Source organism: Sceloporus occidentalis, unplaced genomic scaffold (genome assembly GCF_023333645.1).
Source record: "Sceloporus occidentalis isolate IW3139 unplaced genomic scaffold, rSceOcc1.0.p SCAF_176, whole genome shotgun sequence".
NCBI classification, from domain to species: Eukaryota; Metazoa; Chordata; class Lepidosauria; order Squamata; family Phrynosomatidae; genus Sceloporus; species Sceloporus occidentalis.
This window is the reverse complement of record NW_028317156.1, coordinates 362,566-377,630: the sequence shown is the minus strand read 5'-3', so window position 1 is coordinate 377,630 and position 15,065 is coordinate 362,566. Positions and strand designations below refer to the sequence as shown.

At 46.1% G+C, this 15,065-nt stretch overlaps 5 protein-coding genes and 1 pseudogene across 5 annotated transcripts in view; 4 read left to right on the top strand and 2 right to left on the bottom strand.

Annotated features, from left to right (window-relative positions):
* Nucleotides 1–15,065, top strand: part of LOC149278937 (enoyl-CoA hydratase, mitochondrial-like) — a 121,487-nt gene that overhangs the window by 101,248 nt on the left and 5,174 nt on the right. The gene's annotated exons all lie outside the window — the stretch shown is intronic.
* Nucleotides 3,403–4,092, top strand: LOC149278942 (histone H1 pseudogene; annotated as a pseudogene).
* On the bottom strand, nucleotides 4,590–5,000 carry LOC149278941 (histone H3). Its single transcript, XM_089501547.1, has one exon. It carries the CDS (start codon nucleotides 4,998–5,000, stop codon nucleotides 4,590–4,592), a length of 411 nt encoding a protein of 136 aa, XP_089357673.1.
* Nucleotides 5,666–5,977, top strand: LOC149278940 (histone H4). The gene has a single exon (XM_089501551.1). The coding sequence runs from the start codon at nucleotides 5,666–5,668 to the stop codon at nucleotides 5,975–5,977; it is 312 nt and encodes a 103-aa protein (XP_089357677.1).
* On the bottom strand, nucleotides 6,755–7,135 carry LOC149278939 (histone H2B 1.1-like). The gene has a single exon (XM_089501610.1). The coding sequence runs from the start codon at nucleotides 7,133–7,135 to the stop codon at nucleotides 6,755–6,757; it is 381 nt and encodes a 126-aa protein (XP_089357736.1).
* On the top strand, nucleotides 11,437–11,748 carry LOC149278938 (histone H4). The gene has a single exon (XM_089501563.1). The coding sequence runs from the start codon at nucleotides 11,437–11,439 to the stop codon at nucleotides 11,746–11,748; it is 312 nt and encodes a 103-aa protein (XP_089357689.1).

Here is a 15,065-nt window from a genome sequence, read left to right as displayed (position 1 = left end):
AATCCTTGGGAGGGGGGCCTCTGAGTGACTGTCAGGAAACTGTGGGAGGGGGCCCCGAAGTTGCAGTCCGGAAGCTGTGGGTGGGGGCCCCCCGAGTGGCCTTCTGAAGGGGGGGGGAGTGGCCTTCTGGAGGGGGTGCCGAGTGGCAGGGGCGTAACTAGACGCCTCAGGGCCCGGGTGCGAGAGTTAAGGGCCCCCCCCACCCCCACCCCCACCCCCTCACCCCCCCCACCCCCTCACCCCCCCAAAAAAAACATGATTTTTACCCAACAATTTTTTTTCAACTAATTCAACAAATTCAATTTACATATTGAATCATATCTGTAAAAAAATCAAAGAAAAAGGGGCGCATGTACAAAGGGCATAATCCAGGGGTGTCCAAGTTTTTTCTGCAGTGGGCCACTTCATCAGAATTGTATACGTGCGCGGGCCGCACTCATTTTTCACTGTGACAAAAAATATGGCCTTTAATAAAATATGCAGATTAAAATAAAGTAAAATGACACAAAACCTTTACTCTTCCTCTCACTGATTTCTGGGCCTTGAAAGTTTTGCGACTACAAATTCAGGATTCCCTAGATTTATTCTAGGGATGAACTAAAATGAAAATTCTGGACCAAAACATTCAGGGTTCACTTAACCAAAACCGAAAATGACCCCCACCTTTAAAAATAATAATAAAAACTCACATGTTTAATAAAAGTAGGTAACACACAATTGGACAAAATTAGCAATATGACTTGGCATGATAGGAGTGTGATTGCTGTTAGCCTAGGCAACCAGTAAATGCTGGTACCTAGGCATGATGGGACTGTGCTCGCTGTGATTGCTGTTAGCAATCACACTCCTATCATGCCAAGTCAGCCAGTACATGCTGGTACAGGGTGGCTGTAAGTGATGTGCAGACCCCATACTGCTGGCAGCATCACTACACAAGGGGGGCAGCTAGCTAGGTTTCAGCATGTACTGGCTGACTTGGCATGATAGGAGTGTTATTGCTAACAGTAGTCAAAGTCCCATCATGCCTAGGTTCCAGCACTTACACATCCATCCAGTAAATGCTGGAACCTAGGCATGATGGGACTGTGATTGCTGTTAGCAATCACACTCCTATCATGCCAAGTCAGCCAGTACATGCTGGTACAGGGTGGCTGTAAGTGCAGACCCCATACTGCTGGCAGCATCACTACACAAGGGGGGCAGCTGGCCAGGTTTCAGCATGTACTGGCTGACTTGGAATGATAGGAGTGTGATTGCTAACAGCAATCACAGTCCCATCATGCCTAGGTTCCAGCACTTACACATCCATGCTATCACACACACACACACACACACACTCATTTATTCATATAATCATTAATTCACAGATTCATTCCCTCAATCACACACACTCATTCAAACACCCTCCCCACCCCCTTACCTGCACTGCAGCTCCCTCGATGCCGCTCACAGACTTCAGCAGGGGGCGCGGCCTCCCTCTGCCTTCTCTGCTAAAGCACAGAGGAAGTAGGATGTCACGTGAACTCCGCTTCCTCTGTGCTGGCCAGAAGACCCTCCCACAAGTAAGTAGCAGGGCTTGAGGTGCGGCTCGTGTAAGATCGGTTGCCCTGGCTGCCCTATTTTTCTTTATATATTTAATATAAAACAAACACGTACGTATTAACCTAACATTCGGCACCCTCTCCTCGCCGGCATTCATTTATCACAACACCAAGTCAATGAACGCCTGGACAGCTGCCAAACCGCAACCAATCAATACCCCGGGACTGCTGCCAAACCGCAACAAGAACACCGGGACTGCTGCCAAACCCCAACAAGAACACCGGGACTGCTGCCAAAACCATCAAAGTACTCAACAAGAACAACAAGAAACTAAATACCTAAGGAGCGGGACTCGGCTCCCTATTCAAGGCAGGAATCCATTTAAAATGTTATTTAAAAAATATATTAAAAATGTAATTTCACGTCCATCCGCTCTCTCCCTCCTCCAACTTTTTCTTGCCTTGAGCAGATCTGGGATCTCCAGAAGACACAAGAAAGGAAGGGGTTGATCCAAACAGACACTCGGGGGAGGGGCTAGGAGAATGAGAGAGGTAGTAGACGGCTAGATAGTCCCTCCCCTGTCTCCGTATTGGTGCCGGCTGCTGAAGAGGAAGCCCCGCCCTCTTAAGTAAGTCTGGTGCCGGCTCCCCCTGTCACAAAAATACAGGCTTCGAAGGGCTGATTACAGGGCAGGGGGAGGGGGGCACGCTAGTCCTTGTCAACTCTGCTGCTCTGGGCCCCCAATATTAACGTATAGTCATAAGTCAGTCTGTGTGTTACTATACAGAGGTCATGGTGTGTGGTTTTATACAGAGGTCAGGAGGTTTTGTACAGAAGTCAGGCTGTGTGTTATTATACAGAGGTCAGTCTATATGATCATAGATGTAAAGCTGTGTTTTACAGAGTTCACACAAGCACACACACACACACACAATTCACAAGGATCTTTCCTGTTATTGTCCCTTTCTAGTTCTATACACACGCACTCACGTTAAAGAAATAGTATATACATCATTAATACGCAGTGGTGCATGCACACAAACACATTCTCACGCATAACCCTTTCCTCACTGACGTATGCTCACGCGCTAATACACACAAACACACTCTCGCACATAAAACGTCCTGATAAGACAAAACCTAATCTTAATAATTACTTTTATTGTTTTGAAAAATAAATAATATAATACGTTAATAATAAATAACCCCTAAGTAAACTCTTGTCAGCTACGAGTCCTAAGACAATCATCAGACCGGCAGGCAGCCAGGCACGAGCAGTAGAAATACAATTTATTTTAAATTATTTAATTGATTATTATTAGTTAAAAATATCCATCATTTTTAATGTTATTCTTTAATGTATAAATGTTAGGCTATTCTTAAATAATAATTAGTGATTGGGTTATATAAATTTATAGATTAAGTTTAAGGGTAAATTAATCTTTAATAGGTGATATTAAATAATTTATTTTATTAATTATCTGTATTCATTATTTTATTTATTTATTATTTCACACCTCTTGGGTGCTGTTCCCTGGCAGTTTTTTTGGGGGGGGGGGGCGGCTGCACGGTGTAGGAAATTCAACTGCTTTGGAGTTAGGATCTAAAATTAGAAGTGTGATGAGACGTTTACACGCAAACGGTAAATATATTTTCCTTTCAAACCCCCCTCCCCCTGAATGCAAATCCAGCGATGCCCCGGCAGCATGGGGAGGTTTCAGAATCGGCGTCCAATCATAGACTCGCAGGCTACCGCTCATGAACCAATGAATGTGCGGCAGCTCGTCTATAAAAGCCAAACTTCTGGCGGTTTAACCCCGTGTTTACGTGCAATTGCAGCTTTTTCGTGGCGGCATTGAGATGGCCGAGACAGCTCCTTCCCCGGCACCTCCGCCGGCAGAAACCTCTGCCAAGAAGAAACAGCCGAAGAAGCCGGCAGCTGCAAAAAGCCGGCCTGTGAAGTCCGGTCCCAGTGTCTCCGAATTGATTGTGAAAACAGTCTCTGCGTCCAAGGAGCGCAGCGGAGTGTCTCTCGCAGCTCTTAAAAAAGCACTGGCTGCTGGCGGCTACGACGTAGAAAAGAATAACAGCCGCCTGAAGCTCGCTCTTAAGGGTCTGGTGACTAAAGAGACCCTGATCCAGCTGAAAGGCAGCGGTGCCTCTGGTTCTTTCAAGCTGAATAAGAAGCAGCTGGAGAGCAGAGAGAAGACATCAAAGAAGAAGGAAACTCCCGTAAAGCCTAAAAAAGCAGCCCCTAAGAAGGTTGTGAAGTCGCCCAAGAAAGCCCCTGCAGGAGTGAAGAAAAGCCCGAAAAAGATCAAGAAACCGTCGGCCGCTCCCAAGAGTCCCAAGAAGCCTAAGATTAAGGCGAAGAAAGCTGGCAAGAGCCCAGCTAAGAAGGCCACAAAGCCCAAGGCAGCCAAAAGCTCCTCAAAGCCCAAGACATCCAAAAGCCCCTCAAATACCAAGGCTGCCAAAAGTCCCTCAAAGCCCAAGGCAGCCAAAAGCCCCGCTAATCCCAAGCTTAAAAAGGCAGCCCCCAAAAAGTGAGAAGGGGGGGGGGTGTGGGTTTTGGAGCGCCTCTGGTGTGTGCTTTCCCACTTAATTCTTCACACAAAAGGTTCTTTTCAGAACCATCATATCCTCCGAAAATGAAAAAAAAAGCGTTTAATCACCCGGCCGCGACTCTGTGGGCCACCCGCTGAAAGTCTAGCCCCATACTTGTGTGTTAAGCGTGGATTGACATTCGGCCAGCGCTCTCGCTCGGAGCCCTGTCCGTAACAGAATAGAGATAAGGGGCGGGCTTAAAGATTGTGCTTTGCCGTTACTCGTTATGCCCAGCCGGGGACTCGGCCGCTTAACGGCTCGCTCAGTAGTGGGATAATGGTGTGAGAAGTTTCAAGCTTGGCCACGAGCAACAGGGTTGATTTCGTGCATGCGCAGGGAAACACAAAACACAAGCTCGTTTGAGTGACAATGTGGTGGCTCTTAAAAGAGCCTTTGTGGGAGGATGAGGGGGAAACAGAGTTCGCCCACACAGCGTTTACTTAGGCACGTTCACCTCTGATCCTGCGAGCCAGCTGAATGTCTTTTGGCATGATAGTAACCCGCTTAGCGTGAATAGCGCACAAGTTGGTGTCTTCGAAAAGCCCCACCAGGTAAGCCTCGCTGGCTTCCTGGAGAGCCATAACAGCAGAACTCTGGAAACGTAGATCGGTTTTGAAGTCTTGAGCAATCTCACGGACCAGCCGCTGGAAAGGCAGTTTTCTGATAAGCAGCTCCGTAGACTTCTGGTAACGGCGGATTTCCCTAAGCGCTACGGTGCCCGGGCGGTAACGATGTGGCTTTTTCACGCCACCGGTAGCCGGGGCGCTTTTCCTCGCAGCTTTGGTCGCCAACTGCTTCCGGGGAGCCTTTCCTCCGGTGGACTTACGGGCTGTCTGCTTCGTGCGAGCCATACTGATGCGTGCGGATCTGATTCACGACGGATACACCGTAACTAACGATTCTGTGGCCAACTCAACCCCTTTATAGAGTAGCGGTAAACGTGATTGGATACGCTTAATCACGCCCCTCTTTTTCATAGGCTAGGACGATGGTTTGAAAAAGCCAGCCTTTGATCAAGAGACTTCGGTTAGAGAGTTATCTTTTTTTTGTTGTTGTTGTTAATTAAATTAAATGCTCGAATCGGTCATTTATTCGTTAGCTGCGGTTCTTTTTTTTATTTATTTCTTCTCCTCTCTTTTGGTCAGCCTCCTACCTAGTGAACCTGTGTACTGGCTGTCCGTTAACAGCGATACGGCGACAGCTAAAAGCCCGCCTTTATCTTGGCCGCCGTTTGGCGTTTATTTACAGCGATATGCTGCCACCTAGTGGTAAATGAGGGATCGTCGAAAGCGATCTCCCGCGGGCAGGCTTTTGATATTCCTAAATAGCCAATCGGTGTCTGAGGCACGCTTGGGAGCTTCTCCAGCCAACCAACGAGAAGCATATATGAAAAAAGCAACGCCCCCTTGAGGCAGAATGGTGCAGTTCCCCATCAGGTCCGTCCAGTACGCATAAAAGAAAGCGGGCCGGCCGTAGGCGAGTATTGTGCTGTAAAACTCGTGGAGTAAACGTGATCATGTCTGGCCGTGGCAAAGGCGGTAAGGGACTCGGGAAAGGTGGCGCAAAGAGGCACAGGAAGGTGCTTCGGGATAACATCCAGGGTATCACCAAGCCTGCTATCCGCCGTTTGGCTCGCAGAGGAGGTGTAAAGCGTATATCTGGGCTGATCTATGAGGAGACTCGCGGTGTGCTCAAAGTGTTTTTGGAGAACGTGATTCGTGACGCAGTCACTTATACTGAGCATGCCAAGAGGAAAACCGTTACCGCTATGGACGTGGTGTATGCCTTGAAACGCCAAGGCCGTACTCTGTACGGTTTCGGAGGTTAAGCTTGTTGACTCGTCACTGGAACACCCAACGGCTCTTTTCAGAGCCACCCACACCCTCTCTTAGGCTATGATCATGTTGTCCCCGTGTCGGCCCGCGTTTTTCTATGCACACCTTGAAAGAGCCAGCTTAATAGTGGCTGGGTCTGGCTATAGATTGAGTTACTGGCAGGATCGGAGTGCTGGGAGTTGGGCCCGTTTGCAGAACATGTGCTGGAATCAGCAGCTGGTGTCCTCCAAAAGCTGGCTTGAATGGGGGCCGGCCCGGGATTAGTAGGTTCCGTCTGGTGTGTGGTTATCTTAATTCTGTACGTCCCAGTATGTGTGTGATTTTGATTATGCCTTTGTCGTCCCCTCATGTCTTATCCTGTCCGTGTGCCACATGTCCTACCCACGACACTACAGAGTCATGGCTTAGTCAATAACCCCACGATGTAGCTCAGCTTCGGCTAGCCGCAGTGGTAAAGCAGCCCCTTCTCTCTGCAACGCTGGTTCTGTCTGGCGGTGAAGGGGTTAATCTCTTGGGTCCCAGCAGGAGAAAAGGTCGTTGCCATCACAGAAGCCCCTTCACCTTGGGCTTTTCTTCCCAAGCAGTTTGGTCGATGGGCACGATACCCCAGCTAACCTGGAGGAGTGAGGAGCACATTTCAATGCTCACAAATGCTCTTCCCAAACCTAGCAGTCCGACAAAATGGGCTAGATCAGTTACATAGCTCTGAGACAGACCATGTGGGTGGCTCTCAAAAGAGCCTTTGTTTAAAAAGGGAGAGAACGAGAACTTTACTTGGCGCTGGTGTACTTGGTAACAGCCTTGGTGCCCTCTGACACAGCGTGCTTAGCCAGCTCTCCAGGAAGGAGGAGGCGTACAGCAGTCTGAATCTCCCGAGAAGTGATGGTGGAGCGCTTGTTGTAGTGGGCTAGGCGTGAAGCTTCCCCGGCAATGCGCTCAAAGATGTCATTGACAAAGGAGTTCATGATGCCCATGGCCTTGGAGGAAATGCCAGTGTCGGGATGCACCTGCTTCAGTACTTTGTACACATAAATCGCATAACTTTCTTTTCTGCTTTTCCTGCGCTTCTTCCCATCTTTTTTCTGGGTCTTCGTAACAGCTTTCTTAGAGCCTTTCTTCGGAGCAGGCACAGACTTCGCTGGATCAGGCATCGCGTCTGCTGTCCTTCCAAGACGCAACGCAGGCAAACAGGATGAACGCTGAAGTGTTACTGCGCTGGGCCCTTCCCTTTATAGGCACCGCATGCAAATAAGGCTGTTTTGCTGTCTCGCGTCCGATTCGATGAGGATGTCACGTGAGAAGATGCGGCCGCCCATGAACCGCAGTGCCTACACCGATTGGTGTCTCAGACTATTTCCACCCGATTGGCTGTTTTGGAAAGGAACCAATCAGTGACGATGAGCGTCACGGGGGAAGCTACAAATAGCTGAGTAAGTGAGCGGCGGTTCTTTGTAACGTGCTTATTAATCTGTTATCCGCGTGGTCTTTTGTCGAGCGAAAAGCATGTCTGGCAGAGGAAAACAAGGTGGAAAGGTTCGCGCTAAGGCGAAGACACGTTCTTCTCGTGCTGGTGTGCAGTTCCCTGTCGGCCGTGTGCATAGGCTTCTTCGCAAGGGTAATTATGCCGAGAGAGTAGGCGCCGGCGCACCCGTGTATCTGGCAGCGGTGTTGGAGTATCTGACTGCTGAGATACTGGAGTTGGCTGGTAACGCTGCACGCGACAACAAAAAGACCCGTATCATTCCTCGCCACCTGCAACTCGCCGTTCGTAACGACGAGGAGCTCAATAAGCTGCTCGGCGGGGTCACCATTGCTCAGGGAGGTGTTCTACCCAACATCCAGGCGGTGCTCTTGCCCAAGAAGACAGAGCCACAAACCTGCCAAGAGCAAGTGAGTGCAGCAATCGGTAACCGCAGGGCAATTAGCCAGCACCACCAACGGCTCTTTTCAGAGCCACCCATAATCTCTGGAACAAGCTATATCTTCCCTTGCTATAAACTTGCTGCAAACGTCTTTAAAGGCAACCGTTTTCCACTGCAGATGTTCAGCCCGATGTTTAGTTGCTGAGTTTAACGGTGGCTAAACACCATTCATACAAGCTACATCATACACCCTACCCCCCCCCCCCGTCCGTTTCAGGGTTAAAATTCGAGGCAAAGCTGCCAGCACTTAAATGGATAAATATGGTTCTCAAGAAAGGTGGGTGGGCAAGTGCTACCACACGGTGGCAGCATTGCATAGGAAATTGTGGTTTACCGCAAATTAAAGTGGCAGAAGCCGGGGAATCCCGCAGTTGTGTGATGGTGTAGCTGGCAATGGTCTGGGGAGCGTATTAATGAATTTGATAATCACTGTGAGAGAGACCCGTGAGTAGCTCCACTGTAGACATCTCCCTTGCCTCTGAAAGCTTAATTGCTAAGAAGGGATTAACCCTTCATTTACCCCAAAGTAGTGATGCGAAGTTCGGATCAGTAAAGTGAATCGGATCATTTCGAGTCGTTCATTGAAATGATCCGATTCATGATCCAAATCTTCGGGTCACTCAGTGTGACTCATAGGAGTTACTGTTTCCCCAGTCCCTCCCTGCAGTCAAACTAACGATTGGCCCCGCCCCTTTCATTAGGGTCAATGAACCCTCCTGCCTGTCTGCCTACTGTAGCGATGTCACTGAAGGCAGAGAATCGTTCAGAGATTCGAACCATTCAGAGAATATCACTGACACCATACTTTTATAAATAAATACATTAATAATCTTAACTGCCCCCAGGATTTAGATTCCCCTTAGATTGCCCACCTTTAGATTGCTTTACCTCTAACTGCACCTTTAGTTAACTTTATTAAATTAACCCTCAGTCCCCAGCATTAAATTAACCCTAAACACCCCATTAACCATTACTGCCCCTAAATTAACCCTGAAGACCCTCATTAACCATAACTGCCCCGGCGCGGCTATCGGACCCACGCCGGCTGTCCCTTACCGTCCTACCTCATCCATGTATCTCCTGCCCTACCCATGGACTTCGGCTCTCGTAGCCCAGACACCCCCGCAGAGACTGGGGATCCCTTGTCACTGGAGCCGCTAGAGAGGTGGCGATCAGTCAGTGCGGCTATCGTACAAACGCCGGCTTTTCCGGGGAAGTTTGGTGATTGCGAGTGATAGGAGTAGGGATCAATATGTGGGGGACAGAAGTAGCAGAGCAAACACAGGCAGGTTTCACATATAAAGGTTAGTGTAGAGGTACTGGGATAGCTGTGATGGCAGAGAGATGGAGAGGGATGGGATTTGGAATGGTTTAATGGGGAGAAGTGGGTACTAAAGGGATCCAAAGTGTTGGTGCCCTCTACTGGCATGTTTAAATAGATCTGGTAAATAACTGTCTATATATTAGGACAACACTGGGGTGGGTGGGAGAGGGGCAGGCACAAAGTCAGTTGTTGTGGGGAAGATGGAGGAGTGTATTGCAGGCTTTGAGGGTTGTAATAGAGAGTGTTAAATAGTGTTAAAGTGGACGGGGGCAGTAAGAGGGCAGATATAAGAAATAAGGGGTTAGTGGAGCAGAAAGATAGAAAGTAAAATATAACACACTTAAGTAGTGACAGGCATCACATATATTTTACCAACTAACAACAATCAGTGAAAAAATGCTGCAATTCCCAGTATGGGCATTCCTAGGCTATCAAGCACAGATAGACAGAAAAGGGTATAGAAACAGGAAAATTATAATAACAATACAGAAAACAAATAACAGATAATTATGGCGATCTCTTGGTCCAGTCTGTATACTTTTTAGCAAAGTATGGAGGTTTGCTTAGGCTTCAGTTGTTGTGGGGAAGATGGAGGAGTGTATTGCAGGCTTTGAGGGCTTTTAGCAAAGTATGGAGGTTTGCTTAGGCTTCAGTTGTTGTGAGCTATGTGGGCCACCCGCTGAAAGCCTAGCCCCATACTTGTGTGTTAAGCATGGATTGACATATTCGGCCAGCGCTCTCGCTCAGAGCTCTGTCCGTAACAGAATAGAGATAAGGGGGGGGGCTTAAAGATTGTGCTTTGCCGTTAATCGTTATGCCCAGCCGGGTAGAGGGCCAAGGATCAATGGTGTGAGAAGGTTGAAGCTTTGCCGAGACAACAGGGTTCATTTCGTGCATGCGAAGGGAAACACAAAACATAAGCTCGTTTGAGTGACAATGTGGTGGCTCTTAAAAGAGCCTTTGTGGGAGGGGAAACAGCGTTCGCCCACACCGCGTTTACTTAGGCACGTTCACCTCTGATCCTGCGAGCCAGCTGAATGTCTTTTGGCATGATAGTAACCCGCTTAGCGTGAATAGCGCACAAGTTGGTGTCTTCGAAAAGCCCCACCAGGTAAGCCTCGCTGACTTCCTGGAGAGCCATAACAGCAGAACTCTGGAAACGTAGATCGGTTTTGAAGTCTTGAGCAATCTCACGGACCGGCCGCTGGAAAGGCAGTTTTCTGATAAGCAACTCCGTAGACTTCTGGTAACGACGGATTTCCCTAAGAGCTACGGTGCCCGGGCGGTAGCGATGTGGCTTTTTCACACCACCGGTAGCCGGAGCGCTTTTCCTCGCAGCTTTGGTTGCCAGCTGCTTCCGAGGAGCCTTTCCTCCGGTGGACTTACGGGCTGTCTGCTTGGTGCGAGCCATGCTGCTTCTGCGCAACAATTTGATTCACCGACGCACACAACGTAACTATAGCGATTCTGTGGCCAACTCAAGCCCTTTATAGAGTAGCGGTAAATGTGATTGGATACGCTTAATCACGCCCCTCTTTTTCATAGGCTAGGATGATGGTTTGAAAAAGTCAGCCTTTGATCAAGAGACTTCGGTGTGGAGAGTTTTTTATTTTATTTTATTAAATGCTCGAATCGTTCATTTATTCGTTAGCTGTGGTTCTTTTTTTGTTTATTTATTTGATCTCCTTTCTTTTGGTCAGCCTCCTACCTAGTAAACCTGTGTACTGGCTGACCGTTAACAGCGATACGGCGAAAGTTAAAAGCCCGCCTTTGTCTTGGCCGCCGTTTGGCGTTTATTTACAGCGATATGCTGCCACCTAGTGGTAAATGAGGGATCGTCGAAAGCGATCACGTGGAGGTGAGGGAGGCAGAAGCTTAACGTACGTCATGCAGTAGAGAGGTTTGATTAATAAAGGCTAGGCATCTTTGAAAGCAGACGCGGGCTTGGTGTAGGGAGTGGCACAAAGGAGGTTGGTTTGAATTGTTCATATCCGGTTTCCTTTGATTTTCCTAAATAGCCAATCGGTGTCTGAGGCACGCTTGGAAGCTTCTCCAGCCAACCAACGTGAAGCATATATTCAAAAAGCAACGCCCCCTTGAGGCATCATGGTGCGGTTCCCTATCAGGTCCGTCAAGTACGTATAAAAGAAAGCGGGATGGCCGTAAGCGAGTATTGTGCTGTGGAACTCGTGAAGTAAGCTTTATCATGTCTGGCCGCGGCAAAGGAGGTAAGGGACTCGGGAAAGGTGGCGCAAAGAGGCACAGGAAGGTGCTTCGGGATAACATCCAGGGTATCACCAAGCCTGCTATCCGCCGTTTGGCTCGCAGAGGAGGCGTAAAGCGTATCTCTGGGCTGATCTATGAGGAGACTCGTGGTGTGCTCAAAGTGTTTTTGGAGAACGTGATTCGTGACGCAGTCACTTATACTGAGCATGCCAAGAGGAAAACCGTTACCGCTATGGACGTGGTGTATGCCTTGAAACGCCAAGGCCGTACTCTGTACGGTTTCGGAGGTTAAGCTTGTTAACTCGTCACCCTGAAACACCCAACGGCTCTTTTCAGAGCCACCCATACACTCTCTTAGGCTATGATCATGTTGTCCCCATGTCTGCCCGTGCTTTTCTATACACCTTGAAATAACCAGCTGAACAGTGGCTGGGTCTGGCTATAGATTGAGCTACTGGCAGGATCGGAGTGCTGGGAGTTGGGCCCGTTTGCAGAACATGTGCTGGGATCGGCAGCTAGTGTCCTCCAAAGGCTTGAATGGGGGCTGTCTGGCGGTGAAGGGGTTAATCTCGGGAGTCCCAGGCAGCGGCGGGGAGCGGAGGCATCCCCGGTAGTTCCGCCACTGTGTTATGAAATTTGAATAACGCCACAGAAAAGCGCGAGCCTCCCTGGGTGTATCCAATGCGCGAGAAGCGAGCGGCTGTCGTGAGGTAAAGCGCCACAGCAGTCGAGATGGCGGGATTACGCAGAGGGGTCGCTCGTCTGACAGGGCTTGTTTTTCACAGTCGGCATCAGGTTTACCGGGTGAATAGCGCCGGTACGTCCACAAAACAATATATAAAATACATTTGATGATAATTTTATTAAATGCTCAAAGTTAACGAGAATAAGGCGTTATTGGTTAGGGGTGAAAAAGTTGTGCGAGTTATGTCATATTAAGTAGAAGTGCTGGGTATAAAATACTGTAAATAACGTTAACGCCAATATATATTTTCTCTACATAAATGTAATTTATAATATCATTTATTAGTATTATTTTTAATTTATAATTCATATTTTAAGATATTGCAAATTATGACTTATATTAACTTTATAATTTTGTTATTATTTTTTTATTTAAGTTTATATTAAAATGTATATTTTAAAAATATCGTAAATTATATTTTATTCATTATGAGTTATATTTTTATTTTTTTAATTCAGTGTATACATTATAATTTATCTTTTACAAATATTGTAAATATTATTGTATATTTTTAATTCTAACATATATAAACATTTTTATATTATAAATTAGAATCTGGAGGACCTGTCTATATGAACATTTAATATAATATATTTAATATATCTTTATATTATATATATTCATATTTTCTAAGAAAGCAAAAAACACGAAATTCCACGTGTAAATTCAATAAAAATGAATATAGTTCTTCCCAAAAGTAAGCAGCTCCCAGCGATACTCGTCCTCAAAGAAACGAACGGCAGATCGTGGAGCGCAAATACATGGGGGAAAAAAATCAAATACAATAATAGTGCGATATGTGGAAATAAAAAAGACTTTAATATGGTGTAAGATCCACTCACAAGCGGGCCGGATCAAATAGGCTCATCAAAAGGTTCGGAGAAATGTTTGTGTTTAACCCCTTGGCTGCTAAGCCATTTCCCACCCTGGGTGCTAAGCTGGTTTTCGGCATTTTGGTGCATTTCACGTTTATTGGGAATAAACTATGAAAACCATATATTGTTTTTTTTTTTCAGCACACCCAGCAGATTCCAAATATGCCTTTTTGATACGTCTACGTCTCATTAGGTTTGCAAAATAAAGCCAAAAATGGGGGGAAAAGTGTGTTTTTGTTTTTTTTTACTTCCGACTCAATAAATACTAGTTTGTAATTGTATTTTTCGAAAACTCTAATATCAAAAGCTGTGTTGCTAGATATTTGTAGCAGGTAACCGGTCTAAAATAAACAGAAATTGACAACAGTAGACTGTGTTTTTCTAATATTTTATTGCTAAAAGTTCAATTTATTAGACTATCACAAAAGACATCTTTTCATTTAATGCATGGCCGCCGTCTATTAAACAGCTCTAGCTGCCCGGGATGTTAAAATATGCCAACAAAACTATATATTTTTAGAAACTACACACCCAGCCGCAGCAAATGAGGTCTTATTTGTATCATAAATCTGCCGTGCACAGCAAATAAGTGAATATCACACTTATATTAAAAAAAATATATTAAAAGAGACAAGTTCATTTATGTCTCCAGTCTTGTGCTACTAATACATGCAGCCCCTCATTTGATGCGCCAAGGGGTGTAGTTTCTGCAAATGTATACTTTTTGTCCCATAATTTAACTTCCCAGCTGCCTAGAGCTGTCTAATTGCAGGCATCACCCCTAAAAGTTTTAAGACAATTTTTTAACAAGATTGTCAAATCTGCCATATCTGAAGTTAAAGAGATCTAGACATCTGGGAAGTTAAATTAGGGTACATAAAGTACACATTTCAAGAAACTACACCCATTGGAGCTTCAAATGAGGGGCTGCATGTATCTCTAGGACAAAATTTGAGTGTAGGGCTGCAATTATTGGGCTGATTATTTTTTCGATTCATCGGGTAAAAAAAAAACCCAACAATATGCAAATGTTTCGCTTATTTAAAATAAAAACTTATAATTTACAATGGCATTTCACGATTTGCCTTCTTATTTTACTGACATAATAATTAAAGCCAAGAACCCAAAAAAAAGCTTTCCTAGTAAATATTCATGTAAACTGTTTTTGTCCAGTTGTGCGCATCTCACCCCAGCTTGCCTCTCTATCCCAGAAATGCCTTATACCCTCCTATATGCCACTCTGCCACCCTGATATCTCTTATACCTCCTATATGCCACTCTGTCCCCCGATATGCCTTTTACCCCCGATATGCCTAATAGCCCCCAATATATGCCACTCTGTCCCCTGATATTCCACTGTGCCCCCCTGATATGCCTTATAGCCCCTATATGCCTTATACCCCCCCTATATGCCACAATGCCCCCTGATATGTCTTATACACTCCGATATGTCTTATATCCCTGATATGCCACTGTGCCCCCTGATATGCCTTATACCCCCCTGATATAAGAAAAACTGACAGCGCTAAAATAGGTATAAAAATATATGCTTTAAAAAATATAGATAATACACAATAAAATATAGATATATATATAAATATATGGACAATGCAAACAATCAAATATTACAGCAATCAAAAAATAAAAAAACACAAATTAAAGAATGCACATAATTAATAGATCCCGAAAAAAATTCTACCTGCTCCACCAGGGGTTAATATATCAACAGAAGAAGCGCAGGGCAAATAAGCATAAACATAAAAATAATACTCCAGGCTTAGCTTACCCAGTGGTGCTTATTTGTCCCGTTTTTCTTCTGTTGATATATTAACCCCTGGTGGGGCACATAGAAGTGGAAGTGAAGGGAAGTAGCGGAGGTTGTGCGTTTTGCACAGACCCCCACCAGCTGAGAGAGGATAATCCAGGTCTCCTGCAGCGCTGCGGGGGATCTGGATTCTAGTGTTATAATCCGATCTCTATTAGATTTCC

Bases quoted from the DNA above. Each gene is read 5' to 3' on its own strand.
- LOC149278941 (XM_089501547.1), bottom strand. From the start codon at position 5,000: ATGGCTCGCACGAAGCAGACAGCCCGTAAGTCCACCGGAGGAAAGGCT.
- LOC149278940 (XM_089501551.1), top strand. From the start codon at position 5,666: ATGTCTGGCCGTGGCAAAGGCGGTAAGGGACTCGGGAAAGGTGGCGCA.
- LOC149278939 (XM_089501610.1), bottom strand. From the start codon at position 7,135: ATGCCTGATCCAGCGAAGTCTGTGCCTGCTCCGAAGAAAGGCTCTAAG.
- LOC149278938 (XM_089501563.1), top strand. From the start codon at position 11,437: ATGTCTGGCCGCGGCAAAGGAGGTAAGGGACTCGGGAAAGGTGGCGCA.